The sequence below is a fragment of the Alexandromys fortis genome, unplaced genomic scaffold (assembly GCF_014885135.2).
Source record: "Alexandromys fortis isolate MF-2015 unplaced genomic scaffold, M_Fortis_MF-2015_v1.1 scaffold_219, whole genome shotgun sequence".
Classification (NCBI taxonomy): domain Eukaryota; kingdom Metazoa; phylum Chordata; class Mammalia; order Rodentia; family Cricetidae; genus Alexandromys; species Alexandromys fortis.
The window spans coordinates 1,570,940-1,586,894 of record NW_026068092.1 but is presented as its reverse complement, the minus strand read 5'-3'; the positions used below and the strand labels follow the sequence as shown (position 1 = coordinate 1,586,894).

General features: G+C 43.3%; 1 protein-coding gene and 1 long non-coding RNA gene across 2 annotated transcripts in view; one reads left to right on the top strand and one right to left on the bottom strand.

Annotated features, from left to right (window-relative positions):
• Window positions 1–15,955, top strand: part of Crkl (CRK like proto-oncogene, adaptor protein) — a 38,440-nt gene that overhangs the window by 18,767 nt on the left and 3,718 nt on the right. The window contains exon 2 of the mRNA XM_050122933.1: window positions 2,700–3,165. Within this exon, the coding sequence (XP_049978890.1) occupies window positions 2,700–3,165 (466 nt within the window). The remainder of the gene's footprint in view (window positions 1–2,699; window positions 3,166–15,955) is intronic.
• Window positions 4,715–15,946, bottom strand: LOC126488991 (uncharacterized). The gene is made up of 2 exons (XR_007588837.1): window positions 14,091–15,946; window positions 4,715–13,040 (listed from the first exon to the last, which is right to left on the bottom strand). It is a non-coding gene; the product is annotated as an uncharacterized lncRNA (long non-coding RNA).

Below are 15,955 nucleotides of genomic sequence, written 5' to 3'. Positions count from 1 at the left end.
AGAAAGTGGTCTCCTCTGCCAATGCGTTCAAGTGTACTTCCCACTTTCTCTTCTATAAGGTTCAGTGTGGCTGGCTTTATGTTGAGGTCTTTGATCCATTTGGACTTGAGTTTTGTGCATGGTGATAGATATGGGTCTATTTTCATTCTTCTACATGTTGATATCCAGTTATGCCTGCACCTCTTGTTAACTATGCTTTCTTTTTTCCATTTGATATTTTTTGCTTCCTTATCAAAAATCAGGTGTTTGAAGGTGTGTGGATTGATATCCGTGTCTTCAATTCAGTTCCATTGGTCCTCCTGTCTGTTCTTATGCCAATACCAGGCTGTTTTCAGTATTGTAGCTCTGTAGTAGAGTTTGAAGTCAGGGATTGTGATGCCTCCAGAAATTGTTGTACAGGATTGTTTCGGCTATCCTGGGATTTTTGCTTTTCCATATGAAGTTGAGTACCATTCTTTCGAGGTCTTTGAAGAATTTTGCTGGGATTTTGTGGATAACTCTTATATCTTAAATTAACCCATTTCTATTAATCTGTATCACCACATTATTATTGCTTACCCATAAGGTTCCACCTGGCATTTGTCTCCTGGAGCAGCTATGTGCTGTCTCTTATTCTGCCTGCTCTCTATATATATCAGATTTCCTGCCTGGCTATATTGTGTCCTGCTATAGGCCCAAAGCAGCTTCTTTATTAATCAGTGGTAATAAAACGTATTCTCAGCATACAGAGGAGAATTCCACGGCACTCCACCCAATTTTTCTTTCTTTCTTATTGTTGTTCTTTGTTTCGTTTTTCCAGTAAAACTTCCTTAAAACAGTTTAAACAAAAGAACAGTGGAGTGACCCTAGAGAATCTAAGTAACAAGGTGAACCCTAAGAAAAACATATATAGATCCATCTGGGAAGGGAAAATAGACAAGATCGCCTGATAAAATTGGGAGCATTGGGGATAGTGGGAGAAGGGAGGGGGAAGAGGAGCAGGGAGGAGAACTTGAGGGAACGGGATAGTCGAGACAGAGGAAGGACAGAGATGGAGAGCAAGGAAAGAGATATTTTGATTGAGGGGGCCTTTTATGGGGCTAGCAAGAAACCTGGCACTAGAGAAATTCCCAGGAATCCATAAGGATGATCTTAGCTAAGACCCTAGGCAGTAGTGGAAAAGGTGTCCTATAGTCAGATTGGTGAATATTTTAAATGTCACCTTAGAACCTTCATCCAGCAATTGATGGAAACAGAGATGGATACCCACAGTGGAGCACTGGGCTGAGCTCTCAAAGTTCAGTTGAAGAGTGGGAGGAGTAAGAATATGAGCAAAGAGGTCAAGACCATGTGCGGGGACACCCACTGAAACAGTTTACCTGAGCTAATGGGAGCTCACCAACTCCTCCCGGACAGGGAAGGAACCAGCATAGGACCAAACTGAACCCTCTGAATGTGGGTAACAGTTGTGTGGCTGGGGCAGACTGCAGGGCCACTAGCAGTGGCACCAAGATTTGTTCCTACTGCTTGTACTGGCTTTTTGGGAACCATTCTCTGGATGGATACCTTGCTCAGCCTAGATAAAGTAGGGAGGCGCCTTGGACCTTCACCAAAGCAATGTGCTAAGGCACTCCTCTCTGAGGAGTGGATGGGGGGTGGAAGGTGGAGGAAATGAGAAGAGGGGAGGAACTTGGAACTGGGATTGGTGTGTAAAATGATAAAAGATAGTTTGTTTTCTTTGAAGAAAAGAATAGTGGAGGAATGTTTAGAGAGTAGTTCAACTTGAATTTTCAAAGCTTACATTAAAATAGATAAAGAATTTATCTGGTTGGATTTTGTTTTCATTTCTTAGCTCAAATTCAGGGCCTTGTACATACTAGGCAAGCACTCTCTCTCTCCCCCTTTTCTTTTTTTCTTTTTGAGGTGGGGTCTCACATGCAGCTCTGGCTGGATGGCCTAGAACTTGCTATATAGGTCGGTCACACTGACCTTAAACTTAGAGGTCTGCCTGTCTCTGCCTTTCTAGGGCTGGTTTAAAGGTGTGTGCCACCACACTCAGCCCCCTCCCTATCTTACTACACATTTGATTTGGCTTTTTTTTTTTTTGTGTGTGTGGTATTTGTTTATCAGCTAGGGGAGGAGGGTACGGACATGTATATGGTCAGAGGATAACTTGATGGAGTTGGTTCTCGCTACCATTTACATTGATTCTGGAGTTCAAACTCAGGTCATAAGGTTTACACAGTAAAGGTGGTGGTACCACTGAGCCAATTAACTGGCCATGATTTTCATAGTTTGTGTCTGTTGTAATTAGGGAACTATGCAGGATGTGAGCCATCTATGAAGAGTTTGAGGAAATGTATCTGTGATGGCAGTAACAAAATAAGTCAGCAACAGAACTTAAGAGTTAAATAAATTCAGATCAATTATCTGAAAACAAAACCTTCTCCGAAACACATTGTGGGTGATGGTGCATGTATCTGTGTACACACATGATATATTTAAGTATTTTTAAGTTATTGTTGTAGACTATAGAGAAGATATTGTTATAGACTATAGAACGTACAATCAGAATGTACAGTGGCAAAACATTCTTAATTACTGAGAATATAATGAAGGAACAGTTTATTATAGAGGAAGGTGGTTAATAGATTTTTGACAGATACCAATATAGAATAAGATAAGACTTTTCTTCAGAATAATTCTGTTTCTCTCTTAAGGTATCCAAGCCCACCAATGGGTTCTGTCTCAGCACCCAACTTGTCTGCAGCAGAAGAAAATGTGGAATATGTACGGACTCTCTATGACTTTCCTGGGAATGATGCTGAAGACCTCCCCTTTAAAAAGGGTGAGATTCTAGTGATAATAGAAAAGCCTGAAGAACAATGGTGGAGTGCCCGGAACAAGGATGGCCGGGTTGGGATGATTCCTGTTCCTTATGTTGAAAAGCTTGTGAGGTCTTCGCCACATGGAAAGCATGGAAATAGGAATTCTAACAGTTACGGCATCCCAGAACCTGCTCATGCGTATGCTCAACCTCAGACCACAACTCCTCTACCTACAGTTGCCAGTACTTCTGGGGCAGCAGTCAACCCTTTGCCATCCACACAGAATGGACCTGTCTTTGCAAAAGCAATCCAGAAGAGAGTACCCTGTGCTTATGACAAGACTGCCTTGGCATTGGAGGTAAAAATCTATCAAGGCTGGCCCTTGAACATGGGTTTTCATTTTTAATTTTAAGTTAGTCATCCCTTTAAAGTCACTTACTTTCTTGAGAATTGGACTGGGATTTCCCAGCTTACACTATTAATGTCTTGTCCTTTCCTAGTCATCATGACAGCCCAGGTCCCCAGCCTGCCTGCTCTCTTTTCTGCTTCCAAAGCTCATAGGTAGTTGGTTTTCTTTCCAGCAAAGGAAATAATTAGAAAGACCCATTACCTATGAGCTAAATTAGCGTTCAGAGAGACAGTACTAGTTGTATAAATCCATATCTCCAACATTGTAATTAAGGATCAATACAAATAAAATGTCTTAAAATTTAACTAGGCAGAGAAACGAGTTTAAAAATCTGTAACAAGCCGGGCGGTGGTGGCGCACGCCTTTAATCCCAGCACTCGGGAGGCAGAGGCAGGCGGATCTCTGTGAGTTCGAGACCAGCCTGGTCTACAAGNCATGAACATTTCTCCTCCTCCTCTTCAGTTTCATTGCCCAGCAGAAGCCACCTCTTTATCAGCTATGGTAGGACAAGCCTGTAATCCCAGCACTCGGGAGGTGTAGTCAGGCGGATAAGGAATTCAAGTTCATCTCCAGCTAGATAGTGATGTGGAGGCCACTCTGAGCTACATGGCACCCCGTCTCCAAAAGAAGAAGAAAAAAGATAACAAGTTGGAGATGTCAGGTAGGCGCTAGAGTATGTGAGTCTGTAGTTTGGAGGAGATGGTAGGGCCATCTTCTGTTGAGAGCCTGCAAAAGAGAGGGTATCCAAGAACACAGATTGGGTGAGAGAGACAGAGAGCATGGGCACATTGACGGAGTTTGAGAGGGGAGAGGGTATAAGGTCTGGGCCATGTCACTCGAGAGGAGGTTAAAATAAGGAAGTCACAGAGGAGCCAAGGAATGACCAGGGGTGGAGGGCTTGCCAGTCTAAGGTGGTCTAAGAAAGTCTACAGACGCAGAACGAGGATCTAGACCAGACTGGTTTTAGTACACTGCTGAGGGACAGCCTCCCGATGGAGTCAGGAAGTGGGGAGAAGGAAGCTGAAGGAACGCAGTGGCTCCAGGGCTCTGTAGTGAGAGGTGGTCATTGTCGAGAGGGCATTGTGAACCACCTTGCTTGATCACAGCCGGTGGGAATGCAGGAGGGCTGGAGTGATAGCACTGTGGAGGAGAAGCTCAGCTGGACTGCCCTTGAGTCCAGGATGAATGTGTTTGCTTATAAGGCAAGTGCAGGTGCAAGCAGAAGCCAGCAGACACCTTGAGGTTTTGTCTGTCTTTTGAAACAGTCTCTGGTTGGCCTGAAGCTTACCGAGGAGGCTGGATGTCTGTCACAGCCTCTGCATCCTAGTCCCAGGTGATAAGATCGTACACACCCACACCCACAAGCGCTCCATGCCTGGGTTCATGCCCAGGGCCTCAAGATTATTGGCTGAACTGTTTGCCCGGCACTTACAAGCAGTTTTTTGTTTTGTTTATTTTATTATTATTATTTGGTTTGTTTTATTTTTTTTTTAAATATTTATTTATTATGTATACAATATTCTGTCTGTGTGTATGCCTGCAGGCCAGAAGAGTGCACCAGACCCCATTACAAATGGCTGTGAGCCACCATGTGGTTGCTGGGAATTGAACTCAGGACCTTTGGAAGAGCAGCCAGTCCTTTTAACCTCTGAGCCATCTCTCCAGCCCTGTATCTCTTCTTTTGACTAGAAAAAAAGAGTGGTTGCCTTGTGGTTGCAGCTTACATCAGGGACCAGGATTGAGGAGAGATCCAGTTATGTTTAGAACAGGAAAGAAACCAGAATAAGGGCCAGGCAAGGTGGCACTTGCCTGTAATTTCAGCACTCAAGAGGCCGAGGCAGGAGGAGTGAGGATTTGAAGTCTAATTGACTGATGAGACTTCTACCACCATCAAACAAGTGTGTCTCACTCTCCCTTTTTCCTCCCTCTCCCTTTCTCTCTTTCTCTTTTCTGTCTAACACACACACACACCCCTCTTAGAGATGGGATCTCATTATGTAGTCTGGCTGTCCTGGAACTTGCTACATAGACCAGGCCTTTGCTGCCCAAGGCATTTGCTATCACACCTGGCCCTTTTATCATCATCATCTTTATTATTATTTTGTATGTATGGTGTTTTGCCCATATGTCTCCTTTACATATGTCTGTGCACCGTGTACATGCAGTGCTCTTGGAAACCAAATGGAAGTGTTGGATCCCCTGGAAATAGAGTTATAGGTGATTGTGAACTACCACATAGGGGTAAGAATTAAATTCGGGTCCTCTAGAAGAACAGCCAGTGCTCTTAACTGCTGAGGCATCTCTCCATCCTCTATACACCCCTCTTGACTGGTCCACATCTCACCCATAGATCTTTGTAATCCCAGTACTAGAGAGATAGATGCAGGAATAGGAGCCAGGCTAGATAATAGGAGACCCTGACTCAGAGAATCAAAACAAATGAAGTACCATCTTGTTTGCCTTATTGCTTCAGCCTTTTGAGATAGTTGTCATCTCAGAATAGAACTCAGAATACAGAAAGTGCTTTCACCCTTTCAGGCACTGGTTCATTCAACTCTGATTCTGTTTTGTTTTGTTTTCTAGACATGATTTCACTATGCATCCAGGCTAGCCTTCAACTCTGTTGACTGTCCTTCTGCCTCAGCATCCTTGAATGCTAAGATTATGAGAATACACTAAGTATGCCTAGCTTGATCTTTGATTCTAAGAGAAAGTTTTAGATGGTATCTGCTGTATGGATGCATTCCTTGGTATGTTCAGAGTAGGGCTGGAAGGTGGTGTTACAGAGGGATGGCCTGGAGCTTTTTAAGAGAGCCAGACTAATGATGTATATTTTAAGATAACAAACATAGTTGGTGGTTACACAGCTCCCCTACCCTCTCAAACTCCAGTTCTCCTGATGCTGACCCAGCTGTCACCAAACCATCATCACAGGCTTTATTTGGTGATTCACTGCAAGACTCTATTAGTGGAACCTAAAAGACCTTTACTGCTCCAGTGAGGGTGTTTCTAATCAAGCTGTTGGCTATAGCATAAGAAATAAATGTTCCTTTGCTTGTGCTGTCTTCTAAAACTATTTGGATAGTAATGCCTGTCTGATCTTGTTAAAGAAAACAGTTCTCTCTTGGGACTGCTCCAACTAGGTTATTAGTGAAAGTATTAAAATTAAGTTGAGGGAGGAACATTGACAAAAGTAGGGCAAAATGTACCAGTAACTGGGACTTCTTTATCCCCTTGGGCAGCAAGGGAAGAATGATAGCGCTGGTGAGCAGTAACCCTAATTATTTCACAAAGTTCTGTTCTTTTGTTTTTCCTTGTAAACATATTTGAGGGTGGGAATGTAGATCAACCCTCAGTTTGATTTCCAGCATTACAAAGTTTAAATAAGTCGACTTTCAAAAAAATTCCCTGCAATAGAGACAGTTTAAAAAGTGTTAGCTATTTTCCTCTTGCTTCTCATGAAGTGACATGTATAAGAGAAGTGTAAATGTGTGTCCTCACTCCTTGGCAGCTGAGCTAACCAGGTCTGTTGGTGCAGGCCTGCAATTCCAGCTACTTGAGGGGCTGAAGCAGGACGATAAAAAGGTTAAGACCATCCTGGGCAACTCAGACCTTGTCCCAAAAAGTTTAAAAAAAAAAAAGTTGGGATGTCATTGAGTGGTAGTTTCAATCTCCAGTATGAAGGAAAGAGAGAGGAAAGGAAAAAAGACAGTAGAGCTCTCCGTTGACCTCCGTGGAGCCACAGAGGGCTGTTATGAAAGCCCATCCTACACCGCAGGAAAGTTCCCAGACTGAGGGACTCAATCTAGCCTGCCCTTTTCAAAAGATCTTGTGTGTAGTACACCTGAAGGCCAGAAGAGGGTGTCAGAGTCAGATCCCATGGCGCTGGAGTTTGAGGCAGTTGTGAGCTGCCTGACATGATTAAGCTTCTGCTGAGCCGCCTAAAGGATCTCTCTCTAATCAGAAGACAATAGTTGGAGCAAGAGTGCTGTTGTTACAGAGTATTTGGAGTCAGAGCTACTAGTCTGAGAAGCAAGGTAGGGAAGTAGTGTGGGCCTGTTTTACATCCTGGCTTTTATGGATATAGTTTTGGGCAAATTTCATAAGTTCTCTAAGAAACCTGGCTGGAAGTATTGATATTTGTCCATTAACTGTCCATTCATATAACTAACTAAAGTGGTGACATCCAAGGAGCTGGCCACTGTGAAGAAAGGGAGACTGGGGGAGCCGGGAGAGGCAGGTGGTCTGAAAAAGCTTCGTGGAGAACGTAACTCTGGGATTGAATTTTGAAGGATGACTACAGCTAGCTGGTGAACCAGGGAAGGCGGGGGAAAGAGTCTGCAGGAAGGGCCTTGAAACACTACTAGTAATCGTCAGTAAATGCACATAGAGCGCAGGTTGGGTAAAGGGCCAGTGTGGCCAAAGACAGCAGGGGAGCAGGTTTTCACATATTACAAGAGAGCTAATAAGATTTACATTTTTCTTGGCATTGCTTTTATTTGAAGTATGAAACAACCAGTTTCTCAGTGTTCTACAAAAGTCAGTCAGGAGGATCCAATCTGTAGATGAGAGTATCAATGTCAAGCTTCAAGTAATACCCAAAGTGATTTAGAGCAGACTTGGTCAAAGTCAAGCAGAAATGAAGTTTTGATGATTGCTTAATGCTTAGCCCAGGTTTTCTGACTTTCTACATTGTCCAGCTCCACTGACCTTCAGTCTTGATTTGGATGATGCTACATAACATGTTTGCTTCTACAGCAGATTGACTCTTAGGATGGTGACAGACAGGAACTTGAGATACTATAGTGAACAAAACCAAAGGCTTCTCTCCTTGTAGAACTCATGGAACAGCTTTATAGGGTGAATTAGTTCTGGGCTGCTATTTTTGTTAGTTAACATGTTCTTGCATTCTGACTATCAGGAACCATTCCTATTGGGAATATTATCTGTCCCCTTCCTGTGCTTATGTAGCTTTATGCTTTGTTTTCTTTTGTTTTGGAGACGGGTCCTTCTCGTGTTGCCCAGTCTGGTCTTGAAATTCTGGGTTTGGACTGGAGAGATGGCTCTGTGGTTAAGACCTTCCAGAGGACTCAGGTTCAATTACCAGCAGCCCCACGGTAGCTCACAGCTGTCTGTAACTCTAGTTCCAAGAGATCTGACTCCCTCACATAGACAAACATGCAAACAAAACACCAATGCATATAAAATAAGAAAAAAAAGAAGAAGAAAATACTGTCTTAACCTCCCAAGTCGCTAGGAGGTGCACACCACACCCAGCTCCAGGGACTGGAGACGAGTAAGGCCCTACATCCTCCACCTTAATTGCTGGTCCTGTTTTTGGCTGAGAAAGATTGGTATGTTTTGTTTTGCTAATGTAGGACCTCTATGACCTTGAACTTCTGATCCTCCTGTTTCCACTTCCCAAGTGCTGGGGTTACAGTCGTGGACTTTTTTGTTTGTTTGTTTGTTTTTTGTTTTTTGTCTTAGTTGGGGTTTCTGTTGCTAAGATGTAACACTATGATGAAAAGCAATGTGGGTGGCTGGTTGTTTCAATTATATGTCACTGTTGTCACTGTTGATGTGTTAGCAGTCAGGGCAGGAACTCAAGGGAGGAACCTGGAGGTACAAGAGCTGATTCAGAGTGCTGCTTACCTGCTTGCTCCACATAGCTTGTTTAGCCTGCTTTTACAAAATCCAGGACCACTAGCCCAGGCCTAATAGCAACACCACAATGGACTGGTCCTTCCCATATCAATCACTAATTAAGAAAATGCCAATCCCAGCACTAGGGAGGCAGAGGCGAGGTGGATCTCTGTGAGTTCCAGACCAGCCTGGGCTACAAGAGCTAGTTCCAGGACAGGCTCCAAAGCTACAGAGAAACCCTGTCTTGAAAAGCAAAACAAAAAAAGAGTATATTTCTTAGGGGTTGGAGAGATGACTCAGTGGTTAAGAGCTCTGGCTGCTCTTCCAAAGGTCCTGAGTCCAATTCCCAGAAACCACATGGTGACTCGCAACCATCTGTACGGAGATCTGGCGCCCTCTTCTGGCGTTCAGGCATACATGGAGGCAGATTGTTGTTACACATAACAAACAAACAAATAAATAAATTAAATAAATAAATAAATAAATCTTTTTTAGAAAAAAAAAGAAAATGCCCTACAGGCTGGCCCATAGTCCAATATTTTGGAGACTTTTTTAAATTGAGGCTCCTTTTTCTCTGATAGCTTTAGTTTTTGTCAAGTCAATGTAAAAACTAGCCAGCACTAGTTTTTACTAGTTTGTACTAGGTATGTGTGTGTGGTACTAGGAACCAAAGCCCGGGTGTTGTGCATGTTAAGCAAACATCTGCACCGTCCCCTCACCCAAGAGATTTCAGAAAGAAACATTTAGATCTTTTTATTAAAGACTTCTGCGTGACTTCTCCCCTGGTGTCTTTTGTTTGCTAATCTTTTCCGTCATTTTGTTTAGGTTTGGTTTCACGCTCGCTCACCTATAGAATTTACCATCTCCCTATTTGACGCAAACCAAATGACTTGACCTTACTTTAGTAGACCATTGTCTTCTGGTGTCACAAAGAGTGTTCTCTGACAGAACAGTCTTGGACTCTTACTCTGTTTGCCAAGTGCTTGGCCAGTACTTAAGTCATCAGTCTGTTCTTACTAGCTCACGATTACCTTTTATCTTTGATGCCTGCTCTTTTTAAAATTTTTACTTGTTTATGTATATTTGTGCCTTTAAGTATGCGTGTGCACCACATGTGTCCCTGGTACCTGAGGATGCCAGAAGGTGTCAGATCTGGAACTGGAGTTACAGATAGTTGTGAACTGCCAAGCGAATGCTGAGAATTGAACCTGGGTCCTCTGGAACAGCAGCCAGACTGATCCATGTCTCCAGCTCACATTTTTTTTTTATTACTATTTATTTTTGAGACAGGATCTCATGTAGCTCAGCTGGCCTTGAATTCACTGTATAACCCTGGTGTTAACCTTGATCCTTCTGCCTCTACCTACCACATGATGGGATTACAGGCATCCACTGACATTCCAGGTTTATCAGGGTCTTTTTATGATGCTCAGTGATCTTTGAGCTCACTAGTATCCTTAAGACAAAGTAAAAAATGCTCCTTATTCCCACTGGAGGTCATAAATGATTATATTGGAATTTCTTCTTGAATTCCCTTTGCTACCACCCCCTTAAAGATTTGATTATTTATTTGATTGTATTTGTATATGCTTGAGTGTGTGTTTTTGAACCATAAGTGTGCAGGTGTCTTCAGAAGCTGGAAGAGAGTGTCAGGTCCCCTAGAGGCGGAGTTCCAGGCAGTTGTGAGCTGCCCCATGAACTGAACTCACATGCTCTTCAGAGCATGGTTGCTGAGCCATTTCTGCAACCCCTCTCTTTGGTTTACTTTGAACCCCTACTATTTGGGTTCTATCTCTTCTCTGAGTCTTTTGAATTAGCTTTCTCAAAACCTATTGTGCAAGTTCCCTTCAATGCCTGGCTGGGATTCTCAGATTTCTATTTTGTTAGTTGGTTTTCTTTCATTGGTTAGAATTAAATTCACATTAACAGTGTCCTAGCTTTGTTTTGTTTGTTTTAGACAGGATATCGTTACCTATCTAGGAAACCCTGAATTCACTACACATGTTTTTGTGTGCTCTCCCTTACCTTTGAGAGCGTTTCTCTGCTTCACAGCACTGTGTGTAGCACATCGTGTGGAGCTTACAACAGTTTCTTTAATGTTTTGCTTGCTGAGATGAAGCAGTATGCCAAGCGTAATGAAGTTTCAGTGTCTTAGAATAATCTCAGTGTCCCACAAAGAAACACACACAAAGCAGAAGCAGTTCAGCAAGGCAATTCTTTTTGAGTATAGTGTGGGCTAGAATCCAACCCAGGCTAGCAAGCAGCTAGGGCAGGACGTTCACTTGAGTCATGTGTCTGGGGGCTGGGGGTGGGGGTTGTTCACATTTGCATCTGTGCCCCCCCCTTTTGTTTTTTGTTTCTCTGTAACAGCCCTGGCTGTCCTGGAACTTACTTTGTAGACCAGGCTGGCCTTGATTTCACAGAGATCCCTCTGCCTCCCGAGTGCTGGGATTAAAGGCATGTGCCACCACTGCCCAGTTAGGATGTGAGGGCAATCTAGCTGTGACATCTGTCACCCCATTGATCACCAGGATTGATCTGGCTAGCTAGGCAGGTGTCCCCTTCCTCCTTCACTGCTCCATGTGGGTTTGGTTGACCTCCACTGAATAAAGGAGGACCTTTTTTAGGTAATGGGTATATGAGTAGCTGCGTTCCCCTGCTAGAACCTCCAAACAAGCATTCACTTGGGTTTTTTTGTTTTGGTTTGGTTTTTTGGTTTTTTTTCGAGACAGGGTTTCTCTGTAGCTTTGGTGCCTGTCCCAGAACTAGCTCTTGTAGACCAGGCTGGCCTCGAACTCCCAGAGATCTGCCTGCCTCTGCCTCCCGAGTGCTGGGATTAAAGGCATGCGCCACCACCGCCTGGCTTACTTGGTTTTTATGTTAACTCATATGGTAACTGTTTTTTCCCCATTGACTGGGGTCTGTCACAGTCCTTTGCCATTGGCTAGTTTAAAAAGAACCAGCAGAGAGGAGAGGGGGAGGAGTCAGCTACTACTGGTCAAGTTCTGCGAGGAGGGAAAGGTCGAGATTAAAAGAAGTGCATATGAATTTTGCAAGGTGGGTGAAGACTATTGGCCCTTGGTGGCAAACTATCTGATGAAAGAAAACCATTTCTCACAGTAGCACAGGTTATATTTTTCAGTCTCAGAGATCATCATGAATTCCAGTGGTGAGTGACCTGTAGTTTATATCCATGTTGTATTGGTCCTCCATCATGTTTGTCATCGAAGCACTTGACTCAGCCCTGGAGGTCCACACGAGGTCACAGCTTCCTAGTAACAAGGCTGCTCTCCCTTATCCCTGTCACATTCCACTACAGGAAGCTTTTCCCCTAAGACAATACCCATAGGCTAGTGTCACCTTCTGAAGAGCCTCAGATGTGTGGGTGCTGTGGTGGTGTGTGAATGTCCAGGGCCAGAGGATTGACCAGACTCTTAACTTGTTTTTGAAGTAGGTCTTGCTGTGTTGCCCAGACTCGTTTTGAGCCCTAGTATAATAGCTATCAGGTGCCTGTCTTCTGTCGTGAATATTATATCAGTTCTTGCAACTCTTTTTTTTTAGAAATTTTGCCAGGTGGTGGTGATGCATGCCTTTAAGCCCAGCACTTGGGAGACAAAGGCAGGTGGATCTCTGTGAGCTCAAGGCCAGCCTGGTCTACAGAGTAAGTTCTAGGACAGCCAGGACTGTTTCTTCACTGCCAAAGATGCTTTTTTGCCATAATCACAACACCATGTCAAAAGCAGAATGTTCCCTGGATATTGGTACATACCTGTAGTCACTATCTACTAGAGGCTGAAGCAAGAGGATTAAAGGTTCAAGGCTAGCCTGGGTTACATGGTAAATTCCAGGTCACTCTGGGCTACATAAATATTGTGATACCTGGCTGCCAAAAGAATAAATATGTCTGTCAATACAGGCTTTCATCCTGGAGCCCAGAATGGTCTTAAGATAAGCAGTCTGCCTGCATTAGCCTCTCAGATGCTAGAATTTTAGGGGTGGATCATCATGCCATAACTCCTAGAAGATGTCATTATGAAATCCTTCGGATGCTAAAGCCAGGGAATAGTGCAGGGGGAAAGTGCTTATCTCCTCTATTACACGCACGATGTGTGTGCCTAAGAACAGCTTCTGCCAAGGGACCCATCTGTCAGGCAAGTGCCGTTACCTGCTGAGCCATCTTGCTACCCCAGGTTCTCAGCCCTGATTAGTTTGGAATTCACAGATATCTGCCTCCTCTGTTTCTCACATTTTTGATAATTTTTTTTCCATTAGCAAATCATTGTCATTGGTTTATAGATCAGAATGAACTGTTTTTCAGAGACTTTTGTTTGCCTGGGGAGAAGCACTTGCCACACTAGCTTAAGGACTTGGGTTTGTTCTTCAGAGCCCATGTGAACAGCCAGGAATGGTGCACACATTTGTAACCACAGTGCTAGAGAGAAGGAAATACTTAACTACCTGGAGTTCACTTACCAGCTAGCCTAACTAATTGGTAACCCTAGGTCCCAGTGAGAAATCCCCAAAATCAGAGTAGATGGCTTCTGAAGAATGACACCCAAGATTGGCCTTGGGCCTCCATACATATATATGTGTAACACACATGCACATAGACATATATGCCAAAAGGAGGAGGTGTTTTTCTTAGTGTGTAAATAGGGCGAGAAGACTCTGAAATTAATTTGGTAACTTTCAGTCTTACAGGTAGTATATAGCAGAGCCCTGACACTTTTTTCTTTAAGGGCAGTCTCACATTCACTCAGCTTAGGCTGACATCAGCCTTGGCTGTCCTACTGCCGTGCCTCCTGTGTGCTGGGGTGGCGCATGTAGACCACCACACCTAGCTTTATTGTGCTATGTGTGTATGTGTGTGCATGAGAGGTAGGCACATATATGCACGTGCGGCAGTCGGGACAACTTTGCTGTAGAGTCAGTTCTCCCCTCCCACCTTTTCTTGGCTTCTGAAGATGGAATTCAGGTCCCCAGGCTTGCACAGCCAGTACCTAACCCTCCAAGCCATCTTACTCATGGCTCCGATATTTTTCTTGAGCATATTTTCATTTACATGCTGACTATTTGTATTTTCTGTGGAGTAATATCTATTCAAATCTTTGTGGTTAAGAGTGCATAGTGCTTTTGTAGAGGACTCCATGTCAGGTGCTTGTCTGGTCTAGGGGGATCTGACACCCCTGGGCTCCTTAGACACCCATAGTCACAGACATACCCACACACACATACACAATTAAAACAATCAAAATAAATATTAATAACAGTAAAGAGTAATGTGTCTGTAGCTCTGTGGTAGAGTATTTGCTTGGCATGGCACAAGGCACCATTTCTAGTCACAGGAAGGACTAGATCAGGTGCTGCTCCCAGACTCTCTTTCTAGCCTTTTCTGACCGTCTCCATAGGTCCATCTTCCTCAGCAACAGCAGGGTTTATTTTCATTCTGTGTTATTGACTCGGTACTTAATGTATGTAATTGTGTATAACTGTTGTTATATCCAACATAGCCAGCAAGCGTTGACTACGATGGGACTGCTGAATGTTGACTGTCTAACCACAACAAAGATAGGGAAGTTGCTTAAGAATAAGGAACTGCCTTAAACTGATCATAGAGTCCTGACAGAAAGGGAATGTTTTTCAGTGTCTTGCATACACTATTCTTGTTTTCTTGTTATCTTTAACCTACTATACCCATTAGAATAATTTATTAGACACTGTTTTCAGGTCTTCCTCATCCATCACTCTGTTTGCTTTTATGGATTTTTTTTTAAAGAGTTATTTGGTTAGTTGGTTTTGACTTGAGACAGGACTTGAAAAAACCAACAGTGCTGGCTTTGAACTCCCTTTGTAGCCAAGACTAACCTTGATTTCCTGATCTTCATTTCTTCACCTTCCAAGTGCTGGTTTATAGACCCACACACCACACAACATGTAACTCTGTGTGTAATTTTTTTCTTTCTTTCTTTTTCCTTTTTTTACACCTGCCATTCTGAAATGCCATTTTTCTTGTGTATGGTCTCCTCCCCTGTTCTTTTTGGTACGGAGACTCAAACACTGTGACTTAGGTATGCTAGGCAAGTGTTGTACCAGCAAACTGTATACTCCTGCCTCTGGCTCCCTTTTGCCACTTTTAATAGGACTCCTGTTACTCACAAAGTTGGAAAATACTAGTTAAGGGCCAGCCACGAGGCTCAGTGAGTAAAGGTGCTTGCTGCCCAGCCTGGGGACCTGAGTTGTCCCTAGGACCCTCTTGGTGGAAAGAGCTGACTCTTGAAAGCTGCTCTTTACACAATAAGCCCTCCACGCACTGATACGTGCACACAATACACACAAATAGATACATGTAACAAACATTTTTTAAAATCTATGGTTATGATTGTTTTGCCTGCATGTAAATCTATGCACTACTTGGATGTCTGATGTCAAAAGTAGGCATTGTATCCCCTTGGAAGTAAAGTTACAGACAGTTGTGAGCTGCTGTGTGGGTCCTGGGGATTGAACCTGGGTCCTCTGGAAAAGCAGCAAGTTTTTATTTTGAGACCCTGTCTTTATAGAAAATTATAATGGGCAGAAGAAATTGGGAATGGCATGAACAACATGAAGTCTTGTACACATGCAGTCTTGTAAGTGGTGATAGATCTTTTTTCTTTTAAACCAAAAAAGATCAAAAGTAGATTGTCAGAACAGTGAAGGTTAGTGTGTCAGTGGTAGCACACCTTTGAAGTACACTGTCAAAGCAATACGGTTTCAGTTTTTTGAGACAATATCTGTGCATCCAGGCCTGGCTACTTCCTACCTTCCTATGCAACTTAACATATCCATGTATGTTTATTTATTAGTGACCACATAAATGCGTGACCATTTATTAATGGTGGTTGCTTTGTGCTCAGAAGCTGCTTTACGAATGCTTGCCACCTGAGAGGTGTCCTGGGTATGCTGAGGGTATCTTGTGTCTCTGTAGTACTTGATTTTCAGGTCCACACTCTGAAGAGAAAATTTAGTGTTAGTCTTTGGATAGATAGCATTTGTGATATAATGTAAACTGTCTTTCTTGTTTGCACAGTGATGCTAATTTTGTCTTTTCTATTCCTCC